This window comes from Vicia villosa, linkage group LG1 (assembly GCF_029867415.1).
Source record: "Vicia villosa cultivar HV-30 ecotype Madison, WI linkage group LG1, Vvil1.0, whole genome shotgun sequence".
Taxonomy (NCBI): domain Eukaryota; kingdom Viridiplantae; phylum Streptophyta; class Magnoliopsida; order Fabales; family Fabaceae; genus Vicia; species Vicia villosa.
The window spans coordinates 105605604-105622425 of NC_081180.1; the positions used below are offsets into that span (position 1 = coordinate 105605604).

Below are 16822 nucleotides of genomic sequence, written 5' to 3' on the forward strand. Positions count from 1 at the left end.
AAAAACATACTCGTTCGAGGGGTATCGAACGAAAGGCCTTTTATCACGAGTAGACTGCCTCAACTCATTAGAAGCAATCAGTTGCTGAACACTTTCAACCTCTTGATCAACCTCATTTTCAACAACGTCTTCTGTAGCACCGACATCAACAATATCATTAGGATTTAAAACATTATCAAAATTCAAATCCATACCTTGATTTTCAATTGGCTTATCTTTGAAAGTGATAGGGGTAGGAGAAATAGTAGTTGGGTATTTATCAACCATTTCTTCGTCTTCAAAAGTTGGATATTTATTCTCAACTTTATCGATGTCCTCAATGGTTTAATCCTCCATGAATACGATATCACGATTACGAATAAGATTTCATTGAACCAGATCAAAGAATCGATACCCAAACTCATCAATTCCATACCCAACAAACACACATTTTTTCTACTTCTCATCCCGTTTCGATATCTCATCATTCAGAATATGCACATAAGCCATGCACCTAAACACCCGAAGATGGTCATAGGAAACATCTTTACCACTCCAAACATGATTTGGAACATCAAACTTCAATGGAACACATGGAGTGAGGTTTAAAAGATGTACAACTGTGCTCAATGCTTCTCCCCAAAAGTATTTCGACAACTTTGATTGAGAAAGTAAACATCTCACCTTTTCCACCAAAGTTCTATTCATTCTCTCGGCTAACCCATTCAATTGTGATGTCTTTCAAGGAGACTTTTGATGATGTATACCTTGATCTTGACAATACTTATCGAAAGGTCTATATACTCACCCCGTTATCGGTTTGGATACACTTAAGCTTTTTCCCTGTTTCTCTATCAACGGATACTAGAAACGACTTGAAGGTATCTAAGACTTGATATTTCGTCTTCAAGGTATAAGCCTATGTTTTCCAAAAACAATCATCAATGAAAGTCACAAAGTAATATGCACCATTAAGTGACCGTGTCTGCATTGGACCACACACATCGAAATGTACTAAATCCAACACTTTCGATTTCCTCTTTGGTTTAGATGACATAAATGAAACTCGCCTTTGCTTACCCGCCAAACAATGTGAACACTTTCTCAACTTTGCATCAGAAACACCATATAACACATTATTCTTATCCAATATACTCAAAGCTTTTTAACTCATATGACACAAACGCTTGTGCCATAATTCGGATGAGATATCATTGTCACAAGTATTGATGTAGCACTTCAAAACCCTAAGTTGGACGACATACAAGTTCAAATTCCTTTTTCCTTTAGCAACCACCATTGAGCCTTTCTTAAACTTCCATTCATTGCCCGAAAAAGAACTATCATATCCTTCATTATCCAACTTTCCAACTGATTAAAGATTAAATCAAAGTTCCTGATTGTGTTTTACACCTTTGAGAACTAGAGTAGTCTCGTTGCTAACTTCGACACAAATACCTCCCATTTCAATGACATTAGCTTGCCCATGATTTCCCATACGAACAACCCCAAAGTCACCAATATCGTAAGTTGAAAAAAGATCACGTCTCGAGGTTGCATGAGTATAAGCAGCACTATCAGCCACCCAATCCATCTCATCACATGATAGATTGACATTCTCTACACAACTATCACAAACAATAAAGAAATCACCAACAATAGCAACATTTTCATTATTGTTACCTTCCTTTTTTCGTTGATGTTGTTCTTCTTCTTGTTTTCCCTTTTCAACTTACGACAATACCTCTTTATGTATCCTTTTTCCCCACAATGATGACACTCAATATGAGAGAATCTATTAGATTCTTCTAGTGATTTACAACGTGAAGTACCGCGATTACTCTAACCTCTACGTTGTTGTCTCCCCCTTGATTCGGTAACCAACATCTTGGAATTTAAAGTAGAACCTTGTGATTTCCGCCTCAACTCCTCATTTAACACACTACTTTTAGCCAAGTCCATCGATATGATACCATTCGGAGCAGAGTTAAACAAGGATGTCCTAAAAGTCTCCTGAGAATTAGGAAAGTATCAAGAAGCCACAAACCTTGAATTTCATCATCAAAAGTAAGATTCATCGGCGAAAATTGATTTAGAATCTCATGAAAAGTGTTCAAATGATCTGTCGTTGGTGAACAATCACTATACCTCAATAACATCAATTGCTTGAGCAAGATCATCTGATTGGTCCCCTTCTTTCTTGCATACAACTCAAGTTTGGTCCAAAGAGAACGAGCATGAGTCACCAAGCTCACATGGTTCAAAACATTATCATCCACCCATTGGCGAATATAACCACAAACTTGTCTATGCAACAAAGTTCATTCTTCATCACTTTTTCCATCGAGTTTTTTATTATAGAAAGCCGGTAAGTGAAAACCTTTCACATAAAGCAAATATTCCATTTTCCCTTTCCAAACATTATAGTTGGAACCATTCAAACTCACCATCCTAGATGTGTTCGTCTCCATTGTTACACAAATCAAACCACGACTCTGATACCACTTGTTGAGAGGAAATCACAAACGCAACGAAATAATTCAATAACACAAACTCTCCCAAATATCACATGCAACTTAGAGACAATCAACAAAAAAACACATCAAACAACACAACTCAATTTTAGCATGGAAAAACCTATGTTAACTAGGAGTAAAAAACCACGGAACCCGTAGGCCACTTAAAATCTCAACTATAATCAACAATAGGTACAAGCAAGATTCTCTCTAACACTAGTTAGAGGCATACATAAACATCATCAACATCTACAAGGGATGGAAATTTGGCCCATACCCTATGGGTACCCACAAAAAATGCCCACAACGGGTAGGGTAAAAACCCACAAAATGGGTACGGGCATGAGGAATTACCCATTAAAATAAGCGGGTATGGGTGCAGGCACGTGTATTTTACTATCCACCCTGCCCCATACCCGAACTACATATTTATATAATATCATTTATATTATTATATAAAAATGCATGTTTATCAATTTAAAAAAAATATATTGCTACTAAATTATTACACATTTTAATAAAAGTGTTTATTTATTTCTAAACTCAACAATAACATGCATAATTTTTTTTAATATTGTTAAAAAACTTAAAATTATATAATATTTTATAATTAATCAATTTAATTTTACCACAAACGTGGGTAAACGGGCAATGGGACGTGTATTGAGGTACCCATAGGGTACGAGTACGAACATTGGTGCCTATGCAGGTATGGGCTCAGGTACATGGATTTTTTTAATCACGAGCATGGGGACTGGTACTATAGTACCCTACCCAAACCCTGCCCATTACCATCCCTAAGATCTACAATCGATCTGGAATACAACAAGAACAAAGAGAGGCAAAACGATCCATTAACACCAAGAAATTCTGACTTCAAAGATCTACTCGACAAATTGACTTACAAAGCTGAGAATTCAATCTCCACCGTTTATAATTTACTCCTATGAGCCATGAACACTGTTCTAAAATTTTAGGACGATCGGACCGTTGGATTTTACGCAAGCTCTGATTTTCTGGAACTGAGTTGTGCAGAAAAGGGGTTGCAGGAATAATGTTTTCTCTCTAGCTTTTCTTGTTGTTTCTCTCACATAATGAATGAATGACCTAATTCTCTTTGTTGGATAACAACAAAAAACTTACGCACACATAGTTCACTAACCCACATCCAATTGGGCCTAAGGAAAGTCCAACAATCTATTAGTTAACATAGACATTATGTTAAGCTTGGACTTCGCAAAATCGAATTTAGGCTATTAGCATGTTTAAAAATAAATTTCAAATTAAAATTTTAAAAATATGATTTGATTTGTTTCTAAAAAGATTAATGGAAAAAAAGATAATATAAAGTTTGTGTTACGATTTTATTACTATTTACTTTGTCACGTGGTTTGGGCTATTGTTATTTGATTTGTCACGTGTAATGATCAATTTTTAAATATATAATACATTAAAAGTTGTTTTTGTTTGTTTTCTTATTTTTAGCAAATTAAACATGCCAAAAAATTTAATAATATTTTATAATAATTAAACATAAAAAAATTATGATCAACTTAATATATATATATATATATATATATATATATATATATATATATATATATATATATATATATATATATATATATATATATATATATAATTATTTTAAAAGAGTTTGATCTGATCTTTATATTAAACGAGACAAGTCAAACTCGATTTTAAGTAGGTCCAATTGTAAGCCTTTGTCGGCCAACTTTATCTATCTTTATGCAAGTGACAGAGTTATTATTTTTTGTTTGATCTATTACCATTTCCTTTATAACGTGATTTTTGTTTGCTTTATTACTATTTGTTTTGTCACGTGTCATGATCAATTTTTAAATCTAGAATATATTAAAAGCTGTATTGTTTGTTTTCTTGTTTTTAGTAAATTAAACGCGCTTAAAGATATAAATAATAGTTTTATAAGAATCAAACATAAAAATCGTGATCAACTTGATGTGTAAAAATGATTTATAGTATTAATATATATAATTTAAAAATATATATATATAATAGATTTAAAATGGAGAAAAAATAGTGGGAACAAATTTATTAAACATACTTTTCTTCCTGACACAAAGAACTGACATCTGTCGTTTAAATCATAGGACGTTTTAGAGAGAGAAGCAACCTCAAAAAGAGTATAAGTATATGGTGTCTCTCTCACCCAGATACTTGAATTGCACTACCAAGGTCTCTCTTTTTTTTCTCCCTTTTGGTATGGCTGGGTAAGTCTCTTATTTTTCTTTCTTGCTTTAGTATCAAGTATCACTTATTTTCCCACTTAAAATTAGTTGAAGAATACCAAAAATGTCTTGTGAATCTTTTCTCTTTAATGCAAATAGGGTTTGCTTCTTGAATGGAAAGATCGTTGATTTTTTAAATGGAATGTCACCAATGAAAGCTGATTTTCTATATTTTTCACTAATAAAAGTAGACTTTTTACTAGTAGAATATAATGCACCGCAAAATGATTTGCTTGCTTAATATCCAACCATGGTGATCATCCTTTTTAATTTCAAATTGAATTTGCAGTTGTTTTTAACTAGTTTAGAATTCAATGGATATCGTTGTTGGTTGAGTAATATGACCTTAGTTTCTAATGTTGATTGAGGTTTTAAATAGAGATCGCATTGTAGTTGTCTCGTGATCATGGATTCTGAGAAAATTGTAGCTGATATTACCTAATTGGCTACAATTTTATCATAATCAAGTACCACAGTGCAATAACAATACGATTACTAATATTGCAACTGCGGCCGCGATATCAAGGTTTTGAATCCCAATTTGGTTACAAATGAGTTGTGATTCTTGATCAGAAAATCTAAGTCAATTAGGTCATATGCGCCCCAATTGTGGTTGCGATGAGAGTACATAGGTCAAGGTTTGAATTTTAGTCATGTCACACTTATGTTGCGATCCTTCATACTAAGCAAATTGCAATCAATTAGGTATTTGATGCAATCACAAAGATCAAAATTTTAAATCGAGGTAGCGTCACGATTGTTTTGGGATTCATGGTAATGAGCTAATTGCAATCAATTAGGTATCTGATACAATCACAAACTTCAAATTATTAAATCGAGGCCACACCATGTTTGTGTTGGGATCTTTGGTAATGAGCTAATTGCAATCAATTAGGTTTTCGATTTGATCACAAAGTTCAAATTTTTAAATCGAATTTGTGTCACAACCGTGTTATAATCCTTGATCTGAGCAAGATGTAGTCAATTCATGGTGCGATTGTAATCAGAGGGGCAATGCGATCACAAAGAGCAAAATTTCAAATTATGGCTACTTGTGATTGTGTTGTGATTGTTATTGCAGTCGCGATGCAACCATAGAGATCATGGTTTTAATTGCACTCGCGTTGAGGTCCTCGATTTTATAAAGACAGGGTCAAATGCAACTTAAGTGACCTAAATTGTGATTGAAAGAGACATAAAAATATAGATGTCTTTACCCATATCACATTTGGGATATAATCATGGCGATATCAAAAACCTTAATGTCGCAACCCAGATCGCGGTTGCAATCTATTTTTTCAAATCCTAATAGATATGTCAAAACCTTAATGTTGTCGCTAAAATCGCTTCAACACTTTTTCTAATTTATACTTAAAAACAACTTGTGTGAAAAAAAAAATTCACTATTCTAATTTATACTTAAAAACAACTTTTGTGAAAAAATAAAAAAATCACTATGATAACTATTTTTACGTATCAAAATCTGTTATTTTATGTGCTATTTAGACACTTTATGTTTAATCATGTTTACTTTTATTGATAATTTAGAAACTAAAATTTATTTCCCTCTTTGATTAATTTTACCATTTGTAGCTTTTTAATTGAGTTGAATTGCACTATCCTTATAATATTCAGTCTCTTATTTTCATCTTAAACATAGTTTTTGGACCAATTGATTGATAAAGTTTATATTGATTAGTGATTCATTTTTTCTTATATATTCAGACCATCATGTTCGTGGTTGGTGGACAAAAGTAGCATTGCAGCCAAAATATGGCATGCATCTGGAGCAACCGAGAGAGTTATATCGGGAAGCAATCCAACTATAGCTTGCCCAAATTGTCAACATGTTATTGACAACCGTAAAGTATGTATATCTTTTTATTTTAGTGTTTATGTTTTAGATATTGCATTTGTGTGTGTAAGGTTTGTTTCGTAGGCAATGTTCAACCTGAACCTCCTTCATGCCTAGTTGTGTGCTTGTGTTCATTTATTCAGTATAATTTTCATTACTACTATTTTTCATCACAATTATACTAGTCTTACAAGCATGAATGTGATTGTGTATTTTTAAGAGTTTCACATCCAATAAAATATAGCATAAATATATGTTATATGTGAGATAATTATTACCTTATTATTTAAGTTTATTTTAAAAGTTTAGTTTGACACAATTATAAATGGGGATCTATCTCGTTAATTCTCACTACAAATTCTTACAAATTTCACAAGCCTTCTCTCTACATCATATTATCTTAATTTTCTTTCTAATATTATCATTAATAATCTTATTTCGTTTAGTCTTACCCTACATACAACTCAATATTCTCATCTGCACACTTAATCTATTTCTGTGTTGGTTCTTTATAGTCTCACACTTTGTTGCGAACATCATTGTTGGTCTTATAAATGTTTGATAAAATTTTCCTTTTATTTTGAGCGGTATTTTTGTATCACATAAAACACTTGGAGCTTTCCTTCATTTCAACGAATTTGATGGTTTACATTTCTTTCTTTCCTTCTAGTTCTCCTTTATTTTGTACAATGGATCTAAGATATATATGTAAACTATGAAACATCTGGTAAGCTATAATTTCAACCTTTCACCTCTAAGTACAAAAATTGTGTCCTATAAGAATAGACAATGGTCGTTTATTCCACGCCTGAAAAAGTATCCTTAAAAACGTTTTTTCCCTTTATGTTGCAGATTTTTATTGTTGCCTAAACTCAATTTTGCTGAGTGAATAAGCCATACGTTTTTAAGGCTCGTCTCCAAGCTATATCCAATGTGAAAGAAATTGATTATTGGTTGATATAAATAACAATAAAAACCATCAAATTTGTTCTAAGTGATGAGAGAAAGAGCAATAAAAATTTAGTTGATAATCCACATATATATTCTTTGTGCATTAATTTTTTCTAAAATCACATAATGTCATTCTTATTATTTGAAAGAATTAGTGCACAGTTAGCTTGTTTTCTTTCACACATAAACCTATTTCATAGGCAGTTTCTTATTGTACCTTCGGATTTTATCCACAAAGGTACATGACACCAATTGGTGGGTTGCATTCACCATCTTAGTACACATATATGTAACCTAAGAGTTAATTAACATTTTTAAGTTTAAGTTTAAGGAAGTAATGAAATTACTTATGTTTCTTTATTTTTTTTAGTCCTAAAGTATGATACTTACAAATGTTCTATCATTTGAAACTTTCTGTTGTTAGGTAACACAAGAGTGGCCTGGATTACCTATAGGTGTTAAATTTGATCCATCTGATCAAGAAATAATGTTGCACTTACTTGCAAAAGTTGGCCAAGAAAACTTAAAATCCCACCCTCTCATCGACGAATTTATCCCTACTATTGATATGGACGAGGGTATCTGTTATACTCATCCTCGATATTTACCAGGTAGATAACACGAGTTTTACTCAAATTCGAATGCTTGATTGTTATTTTGATCAACATAATATGCTATATGTTTTAAAAAATGTAGGTGTTGCACTAGACGGAAGTGTTTCGCACTTTTTCCATAGAGCGGTAAAAGCTTATAATTCTGGCAGTCGAAAGCGTCGAAGAGTAAATGGTCAAGATGATTTAAGTTATGTCCGCTGGCACAAGACCGGAAAGACTAAGCCGATTCTTTTGAACGGGGTTCAAATAGGAAGTAAAAAGATTATGGTTCTCTATTCGACTCAGGATTCATCTGGTAAAACTAATTGGATTATGCATCAGTATCATCTTGGGACGAAAGAGAATGAAAAGCATGGAGAGTACGTTGCATCGAAAGTCTTTTACCAGCAGCCGGAGCATGTCAAACTGCGGGGCAAAGGTGATCAGGATATTCGTCACACCGCTGAAAAAGAGAGTCCTGTCACTCCCAATGTTGTTACTCTTGAGCCTAATCGGTTCAAAAAGCAATGCTCGGATATCGACCAAGCACAACAATCTCATCATACTCCTGAGGTAAATGATCTTTCCAATTATCAGACATTTTCTTATTATATGCTATTCAATTCTGAATGAGATTAATTTTCGTAGTTTTGATTCGTGACGATAGTTTATGGAAATATGAAAATAAGCTATGCTGATAATTTGTTCTTTTTGTTTATCTTTCACGCTAGACTCTGCTAAGCCTTCCTGAGTTAGAAAGTCCGTTATTTGGTACTCGGGATGACAATGATGAGCTTGCGAATATAGATATGTCGATGTATATGTCGATGTTAGAAACTCCGATTAATGAAGGGATAGATGACATTGACCTGTCACAGTATCTATTAGACTCACAAGAATTTGCAGAAACATTTCCCTCGTTTAAGGATTTGCTTCCAGGCCAGTCTCCGAATAGGGATGGAGAAAACGGAGAACATAATGAGCAACATAGTCTTGCTACATGTGCTCATCTAGGACAAGACCAGTTGAACAACAATATTGAAGATTACCAAAATCTTGACCTGGACACTGCAAAGAAGAACGATATTGAAGATTACCAAAATCTTAACCTTGATATTGCAAACAAGAACTATATCGAAGATAACCAAAATCTTGACCTTGACTTTGCAAACAAGAACTATATCGAAGATAACCAAAATCTTGACCTTGACTTTGCAAACATGAACGGTATCGAAGATTACCAAAATCTTGGCCTTGACTTTGCAAACATGAACGGTATCGAAGATTACCAAAATCTTTGCCTTGACTTTGCAAACATGAACGGTATTGAAGATTACCAAAATCTTGGCGTTGACTTTGCAAACATGAACGGTATCGAAGATTACCAAAATCTTGGTGTTGACATTGCAAAGAACGATATCGAGGACTACCTAAATCTTGAACTTGACTCACCAACCACCGATTTTGGATTAAGTCATCTGGTATGCCTATTTTCTCAATGATCTTCCATTACATTAAATTCATTTTAATCATGTCAAACCAAATTTTTTCTATTTGTGATACATTTTTCTTCTTCTATTTTTTATAGGACTTCGATTCGCAGGATAGCTATCTTGCTTGGGATGGTTACAAGAAATTCAACTAATACTTTCTTCACCTAAGATATGAAGTGAAGCTGTAATCAATAGTTTCTTTTAGTATGGTGAAGTTATAGAGTCATAGTATGTTTCATCCAGGTACTCAAATATTGGAATGTGGAACTTGACTTGTCCACATATAAAGATACATGTTGCTTGCTCACTGTGAAAGTGACAGATACATTGTTGTGTGTATTATGTGTATATTACTATCTTTGAATGGTTTATTGGTCCCATAGACAAATGCATTGTCTACCTTAGAGTTTGTTAAAATCATGTGTTGATAGATGCATGAATGTTGAGAGTGTTCCAGCCTTGCAGGTAATGAAATTGAAACTTGTCTAGGAAGAGACAGCTAATTGAATGACCTAAAAAACTTGCTTTCTTTTTCAAGGGAAGCATGATAGTGTTACTATCTATTGGGAGTATAGGGTGCCCTACAATAGCATAGGCAACCCTTTTCAATGATTCATAATAAATGTGAAGAGAAAACACTAACTAGCCATGGCTAGTTTAACTAGCTGTTATGCAAATATAATTAGAGAACATGGCGACTTATCTTTTTATGGTATGAATCAGGTATTTTTTGTCTGCAACTGTAGTGACTAATTCTTTAAATCAGAGAGAACTACAATAAACGAAAAAAATTCTCCCTCAAAATATTTAGCAGTACTAGATTCTTTTGTTCATAACAATTTATCGGTCGTTGGGTGCAAAAGATATGTAATTTATGTCAACAAACATGCGGGTCGTTGTAGAAGGGGGGCATAGGCTTCCTTTAGAGTGTGTGTAAGAAAAATGTGGGTCATCTATGATGAGACAATCCAAATCCAATGAATTAGATCTCGTGATCTATCCTTTTAGTTGAATTCTCAATGTGGTAACAGAAAATGGCCCAGTTCTTTTATAGTGTTCAAAAGTATGTGCCTTTTGGGTCAAAAATTGATGCTGGCATTGCTGTTCTCCATAGACAAATGTGGACATGAACAACCTAAGCAATCTGGCTATGACAATGACGAAACACAATTTGTTTTCTACACATTTGGCTTGTTCCTTGTGGAAGAATTAAGTCAATGCAATCATAGGACTAGCTTTTTAATTTATGGTGCAAACCAATCTCTTTTTCTTCTCTTGAGTTTTGTGCAGGAATATGGGATAGGGATAGTAGAGGTGGCCAAAAGCCTTAAAAAAATGGGACGGAGTTGTTGAGGACGCGGGTCTTAAAACTTGATTCGCCTCCGTACGGACAAAACAGACATGCACGGTAGATTGAATCCGTTTTGCCTAAATGAGAATAACAATAGAGCATACACTAGAGTATATACTAGAGTACAAAGTATAGGACACTTTATATCTCTATTCAAAACTTTAAGGCTAGGATTCTTAGTGATATAGTTTAGTTAAAAAAATCAAACCGATTTATAGAAAAAAGTTATCTGAACTGAACCATTTTAATTTATTTAGAATTGAACCAAACTAAAATTATTGTTTAGTAATCGCCGATTCAAAATTCTGAACCGCACTAAATTATTAAAAGAAAGTTTTTTTTAAACCGATCTATTTATTAAAAAACAGAATGGTTATAATTTTTTTTTAAAAAATTAAATTAATTTTTAATATTTTTCATTTTCAGTTTGATTCAATTCAATATCTATTTCAGTTTGATTTGTTTTTATTTGGTTTGATTCTAAAAAAAATTATGCAACAAAGGTTTAGTTCACTAACTAAACACTATGATTCTATTATAGCGTTTTTTTTTAATAAAGTCCTACTTTAAGGTATTGAATTTAATTATGACTCATCTCTCTTCCTTATAACATTTTAACAATGTATATTCAAATCCTAATTTTAGAGTGATTGAATATAGTAAATGCATAACTTTCTAATAATTATAGAGATTCTAAATCAAGAAAGTAAGAATATAAATGTGTAAATGAGGTTTTTAAATTATGATTTATTCACCAAGTGCAGTATTGTATGGCTATGGCCCATGAAATTATAAATATTAAAATATAAGATTTTAGTTTTAGTTGGTTTTATTAGGGTACATATCTCAAACGGTTGTATGAAAATATACGCGGCAATATTTTATCAACTAAAAAATGAGAATCTATAGCAATATCTAAGATTCTAATTCCATTCTTTTAATTAATCCCTACTAATCATGTTCATTAAAGTTAATTGTTGTTGTGTAAGGCAATATATATAGTTGCAGGGAATGTCATTCTGTTGGGTGTTTTAAACAACAAACTCACTGAAAAATTGTTTGTGCCATGTTTTAACAACAACTGACCTGATTTATTAAATATATATAGTTAGTTAAGAGTTATATATCCTACTAATCCCTTGCTTACAAAAAAAATAAAAAATTGTCATTATTATCTAGAGAAAATTAGTGATGCATTGACACTGTAAAATAAACCAATCACGGTCATGAATTCCGTCAAATTAAACTGAAAATTTTAAATCATTTACGAAACGATATATATTTATTGAATGAGAGTGTACAATTTTTTTATACAATGCATCACCTTTAAACTGTTATTTTTATTATAAAAAGAGTAGGTTGTGCATAATATTTATTAATTGGTAAAGTTTTTTAAAAACAAATATTTCATTAACATTTATGCTATGAAAATTTCTAAACATTTTATCTTAGGCTTTTCTTTTCCCACTTATGTCAGACAAACAAAATGTGAGTAGATGAATTGAAGGTATTAGAATATAATTCACTTTTTGACTATGATTGTTGATGACATTTTGAAAGTGTTGCGCAACACAAGCAAACTAGCAAACGGTCATAATTTGACAATTAAGTTTGTTAGTTGGTTTTAGGTTTTACAAACCATTTAAATAGAAATTTATTCATTCTATTCCAATAATATCTTTCTCTCAATTGCCTTTAAGTTTTTCTAAAATTCTCCGATTTACAAATAATTTGAAATATAAATTACCCAAAAAATTAGTATCTAAAACAGTGGTTTGATCCTTAACCTCCATCAAGGACAAATGAAAGCACAATCTCGATCAAGGGCAAATGGAAGTACAACCTCCAATAAATTTCCAATCAATCTACGAGTGTTCAAGGTGTTATGGTAAATCGATGTCAAGAACGAAGAAAAAGCGTGAGAAAGAGAGAAGAATTCTTAATCAAACACAAGAAACCTTCCAATTCAAGAAGAGAGAGAAGAAGAGAGAGAAACATAGTTTATTATGATGGTTATTTTATTCACTTTTTCTTTGAGTGTTAAATGATTACAAGTAAAAATAACAATCAATCCCTCTCATAACAAGTGAGAGAGGCAACCTATTTATAGACTACTAGCTCATGTAAGTTATATATGACGATAATACTAATACATATCATACATAGTTAGTACATAAGATAATACATTAGCTATCTTCGACTACTGCATGCATGAACAGACTTCGACTACTGAATGCATATTCGACCCTGTCAAATCCTAAAGCTACCCTGTCAAGTTTGGAGTTTGATCCAATACTAGCTTTTGATTCCAAAGCTACAAATTTCCACCTTGGAACAAACTCCAAAACACCACGGGAACAAACTAGCTATCATCATGCAATTTTATCAACTGCATACAATGGAAGAACTTGTTGCTTGGCAATGACTTGATGATCATATCAACCACATTATGATCAGTCAAAACCTTCATCACTTTGACTTCTCCTCTTTCGATTTTATCCCTGGAGAGATGCAACCTAACATTAGTGTGTTTGGTTCTCTCATGATAGGCTAAATTCTTCGATAGATGTATGACACGTTGACTATCACATTTAATAGTGATTGCTTGGCCTTGAAGTTTCAGTTCCTTAGCAAACCCTTCAAGCCATAATGCTTCTTTTACAACTTTAGTGAGGGAAATATATTCAGCTTTAGTGGTTGATAAGGCTACAACCTTCTAAAGTGTTATTTTCTAACTAGTTGTTGTACCAAACATAGTGAAAACACATCCATAAAGAGATTTTATGGCGTCCATATATCCTGCATAGTCAGAGTCAAACAATCCTTCGCCTTCACATATGTTAACATCGCCTTTGAATCAACCATAAATCAAGACTTGCTAAGAGATCCTTTTATGTATCTTAGGATCCATCTCACGGCTTTCCAGTGCACCTTTCCAAGGTTGCTTGCGTAACTGGTTACAAGGCTCGTTGCATATGCTATATCTGGCATAGTATAGATCATAACATACATCAAATAACCTATTATGTTATCATATGGTATGCTATTCATATAGGATCTTTCGACTTTAGTACTAGGACTTTAAGTTATACTTAACTTGAATTGTTGAGTTGTTGGCGTTATGACATGTTTTGAGTTCGACATACCAAACCTATCGAGAATCTTCCTTAGATATGACTCTTGAGATAATCATAATTTTAATTGCTTTCTATATCTCTTGATGTCGATACCTAAAATCCTGGTTGCAAATCCAAGATCCTTCATTTTGAATTCTTGGTTAAGTTCAGTCGTCACCCTCATTACTTATTTGACGAGGTTGCTTGCTATGAGGATGTCATCCACATAGAGCAATAAGATGACAAGTGAATTTTCAAGTGAGAACCTGAATAAACACAATGATCGAAGTTACTCATTGTGAAGCCTATGTGTGTCGTGAACCTGTCGAATTTTCTGTTCCATTGCGTAGGAGATTGCTTTAGGCTATATAGTGACATGTTCAAATTTCACACATAATCCTCCTTACCTTTTTCTTCATACCCTTCAGGTTGCTACATTAGAATTGTTTCGTCTAGATCACCATATAGAAAAGCAGTTTTGACATCCATTAGCTTCAATTCTAGGTCGAATCTAGCCACCTTAGCAAGGAGAATTCTAATGGATTTGTGTTTCAAAATAGGAGAAAATATATCATTGAAATCTATTCTTCTCTCTGAGTGAAGCCCCTTGAAGCTCGTTTTGCCTTGAATCTCTTCGACATTACACCTTCAACTTCCTCTACTTTGAATTTTTATTTACAGTTGACTAATCTGGCCCTAGTGAGTTTTTTAATTAGCTTCCATGTGTTTTTAGTTGAAAGACACCTACTTATCAGATATTCTATTGTTACGACAGTCTCACCCCAAAACACCTTTTTCAATTCAGCACTGACCAACATGCATCTAGCCCTTTATAGGATTGTACGATTGAACCTGTCAGCCATACGCTTTTGTTGAGGAGTACCTTCTACAGTCTTGTGCCTTGCAATAACAGTCATAGCACAATGACTGGCGTAGGCTTCATTGCAGAACTCAAGGCCATTTTCGGTCCTTAACCTCTTAACCTTTCAGCTAGTTTAATTTTCGACTAGTGTTTTCCAACTTTTGAAATTATCAAAAGTTTCATCCATAGTTTTGTAAGTGAATACCCACAACTTTCGTGAGTAATCATCAACCACGTGTTCTTTGTTTGGCTTTGTAAAATTCACTCTACAGGCTTTACCAAATACACAAGATTCATAGAATTCAAGTTTTTCAACCTTGACACCACCTAGCAGATTTTTCCCAATTCGACCAGACCCCTTTCACTGAAATGGCCCAATCTCATGTGTCATAGCGTTGTCTTTGACCCATGCATTGTGGGTGCGAAATTTTCCAAACCATTTACAATCTCAGCCTCAAGGGTATAAAAGCCTTGCCTCTTGATGCCTCTCAATACTTTCTTTGACCCCTTTATGACTTTTAAGATACCTTGCTCTCCTTTGAAAACATATACTTTATTGTCTTATTCACCAAGAGAAATCAAATTTCTCTTAAGATCAAGTACATACCTGACGTCAGTCAACAATTTTATTAACTCATCATGAACCTTGAATCTCATACATCCAATCCCTATTATTTTGCAAACTTTGTTGTTTCCCGACAACATTTATCCATCATCTTGATCATATAAATCTTCAAACACATTTTTGTTTGGAGTCATGTGTCAAGTGCAATCTGAATCCATAATATATTCCTTGCTAGAGTTGCTGCTTGAAACCACCAGTACATTAGATGATTTATAGTCATCTTGGAAAATGGTTGCATTGATATTATCATTGATATCACCATAACTCTTCACCTTATCAGGATATATTTTTCTAGTATGACCTTCCTTCTTACAATGGTAACACCTAATAGCAGGAGCAATACCACTATAAATTTTTCGTTGAACTTTACCCTTCTAACCATCCTTCTTCGAGAATTTTCCTTTTACGGGAAATCCTTTACCAACAGATGATGGCTTGTGCTCCTTTCTTTCGTTAAATTCCTTTTAGTAGAAGGCAGTTAACTTCTTCAAAGTGCATGGATTCTTTTCCATACAAGAGATATTCTTTGAACTTAGCAAGAGATATTGGTAAAGCACACAAGAGTAGCAACGCTCGATCTTTATCATCAATGCTAATATCAATATTCTCCAAATCAAGAATCATCTTATTGAACATATCCAACTGCTCATTCAAGACTTTGTCTTCACTCATATTGAATGAATACAGAGCTTGCTTGAGGTACACACGATTGACCAACAACTTGGTCATCTATAACCTTTCGAGTTTGTTCCACACACCTGCTATGATTTTCTCCTTCGAGACCCGCCGGAGAACCTTATCACCAAGGCTCAATATGATGACACTGTGGGCTTTCTTAATCATTAACTTCTCCTTCTTTGTTAGGGAAACATCCATCTTTTCTAATCCTTTCAACGCTTTAAAAAAAACTCTACTGAACAAAAAGAGCTTGCATCTTCAAGCGCCATAATCTCAACTCGTTCATTTTGGTGAATTTCTCAATCTCATACTTCGTTGATGGCATATTAATCCCTGATCAATGTACCAATTTGTTGCAATAAATCGGTGTTAAGAACAAAGTAAAACTGTGGCAAAGAGAGAGGGAATCTTGATCAAACACAAGAAACCTTTTAATTTAAGAAAAGAGAGAAGAATAGAGGGTAACTGAGATGGTTATGATGGTTATTTTATTCACTTTTTCACTGAACGTTAAATCATTACAAGTAAAAATA

At 33.3% G+C, this 16822-nt stretch overlaps 1 protein-coding gene across 1 annotated transcript; it reads left to right on the forward strand.

The window, feature by feature from the left end:
* Positions 1 to 6476: 6476 nt before the first annotated feature.
* Positions 6477 to 10104, forward strand: LOC131613840 (SUPPRESSOR OF GAMMA RESPONSE 1-like; the record flags this gene model as incomplete). Its single annotated transcript, XM_058885479.1, has 5 exons — positions 6477 to 6632; positions 7996 to 8182; positions 8268 to 8737; positions 8896 to 9645; positions 9753 to 10104. Coding segments are annotated over 5 exons (1620 nt in total), but the record flags the coding sequence as incomplete, so codon positions are not given.
* Between the last annotated feature and the right edge of the window lie 6718 nt (positions 10105 to 16822).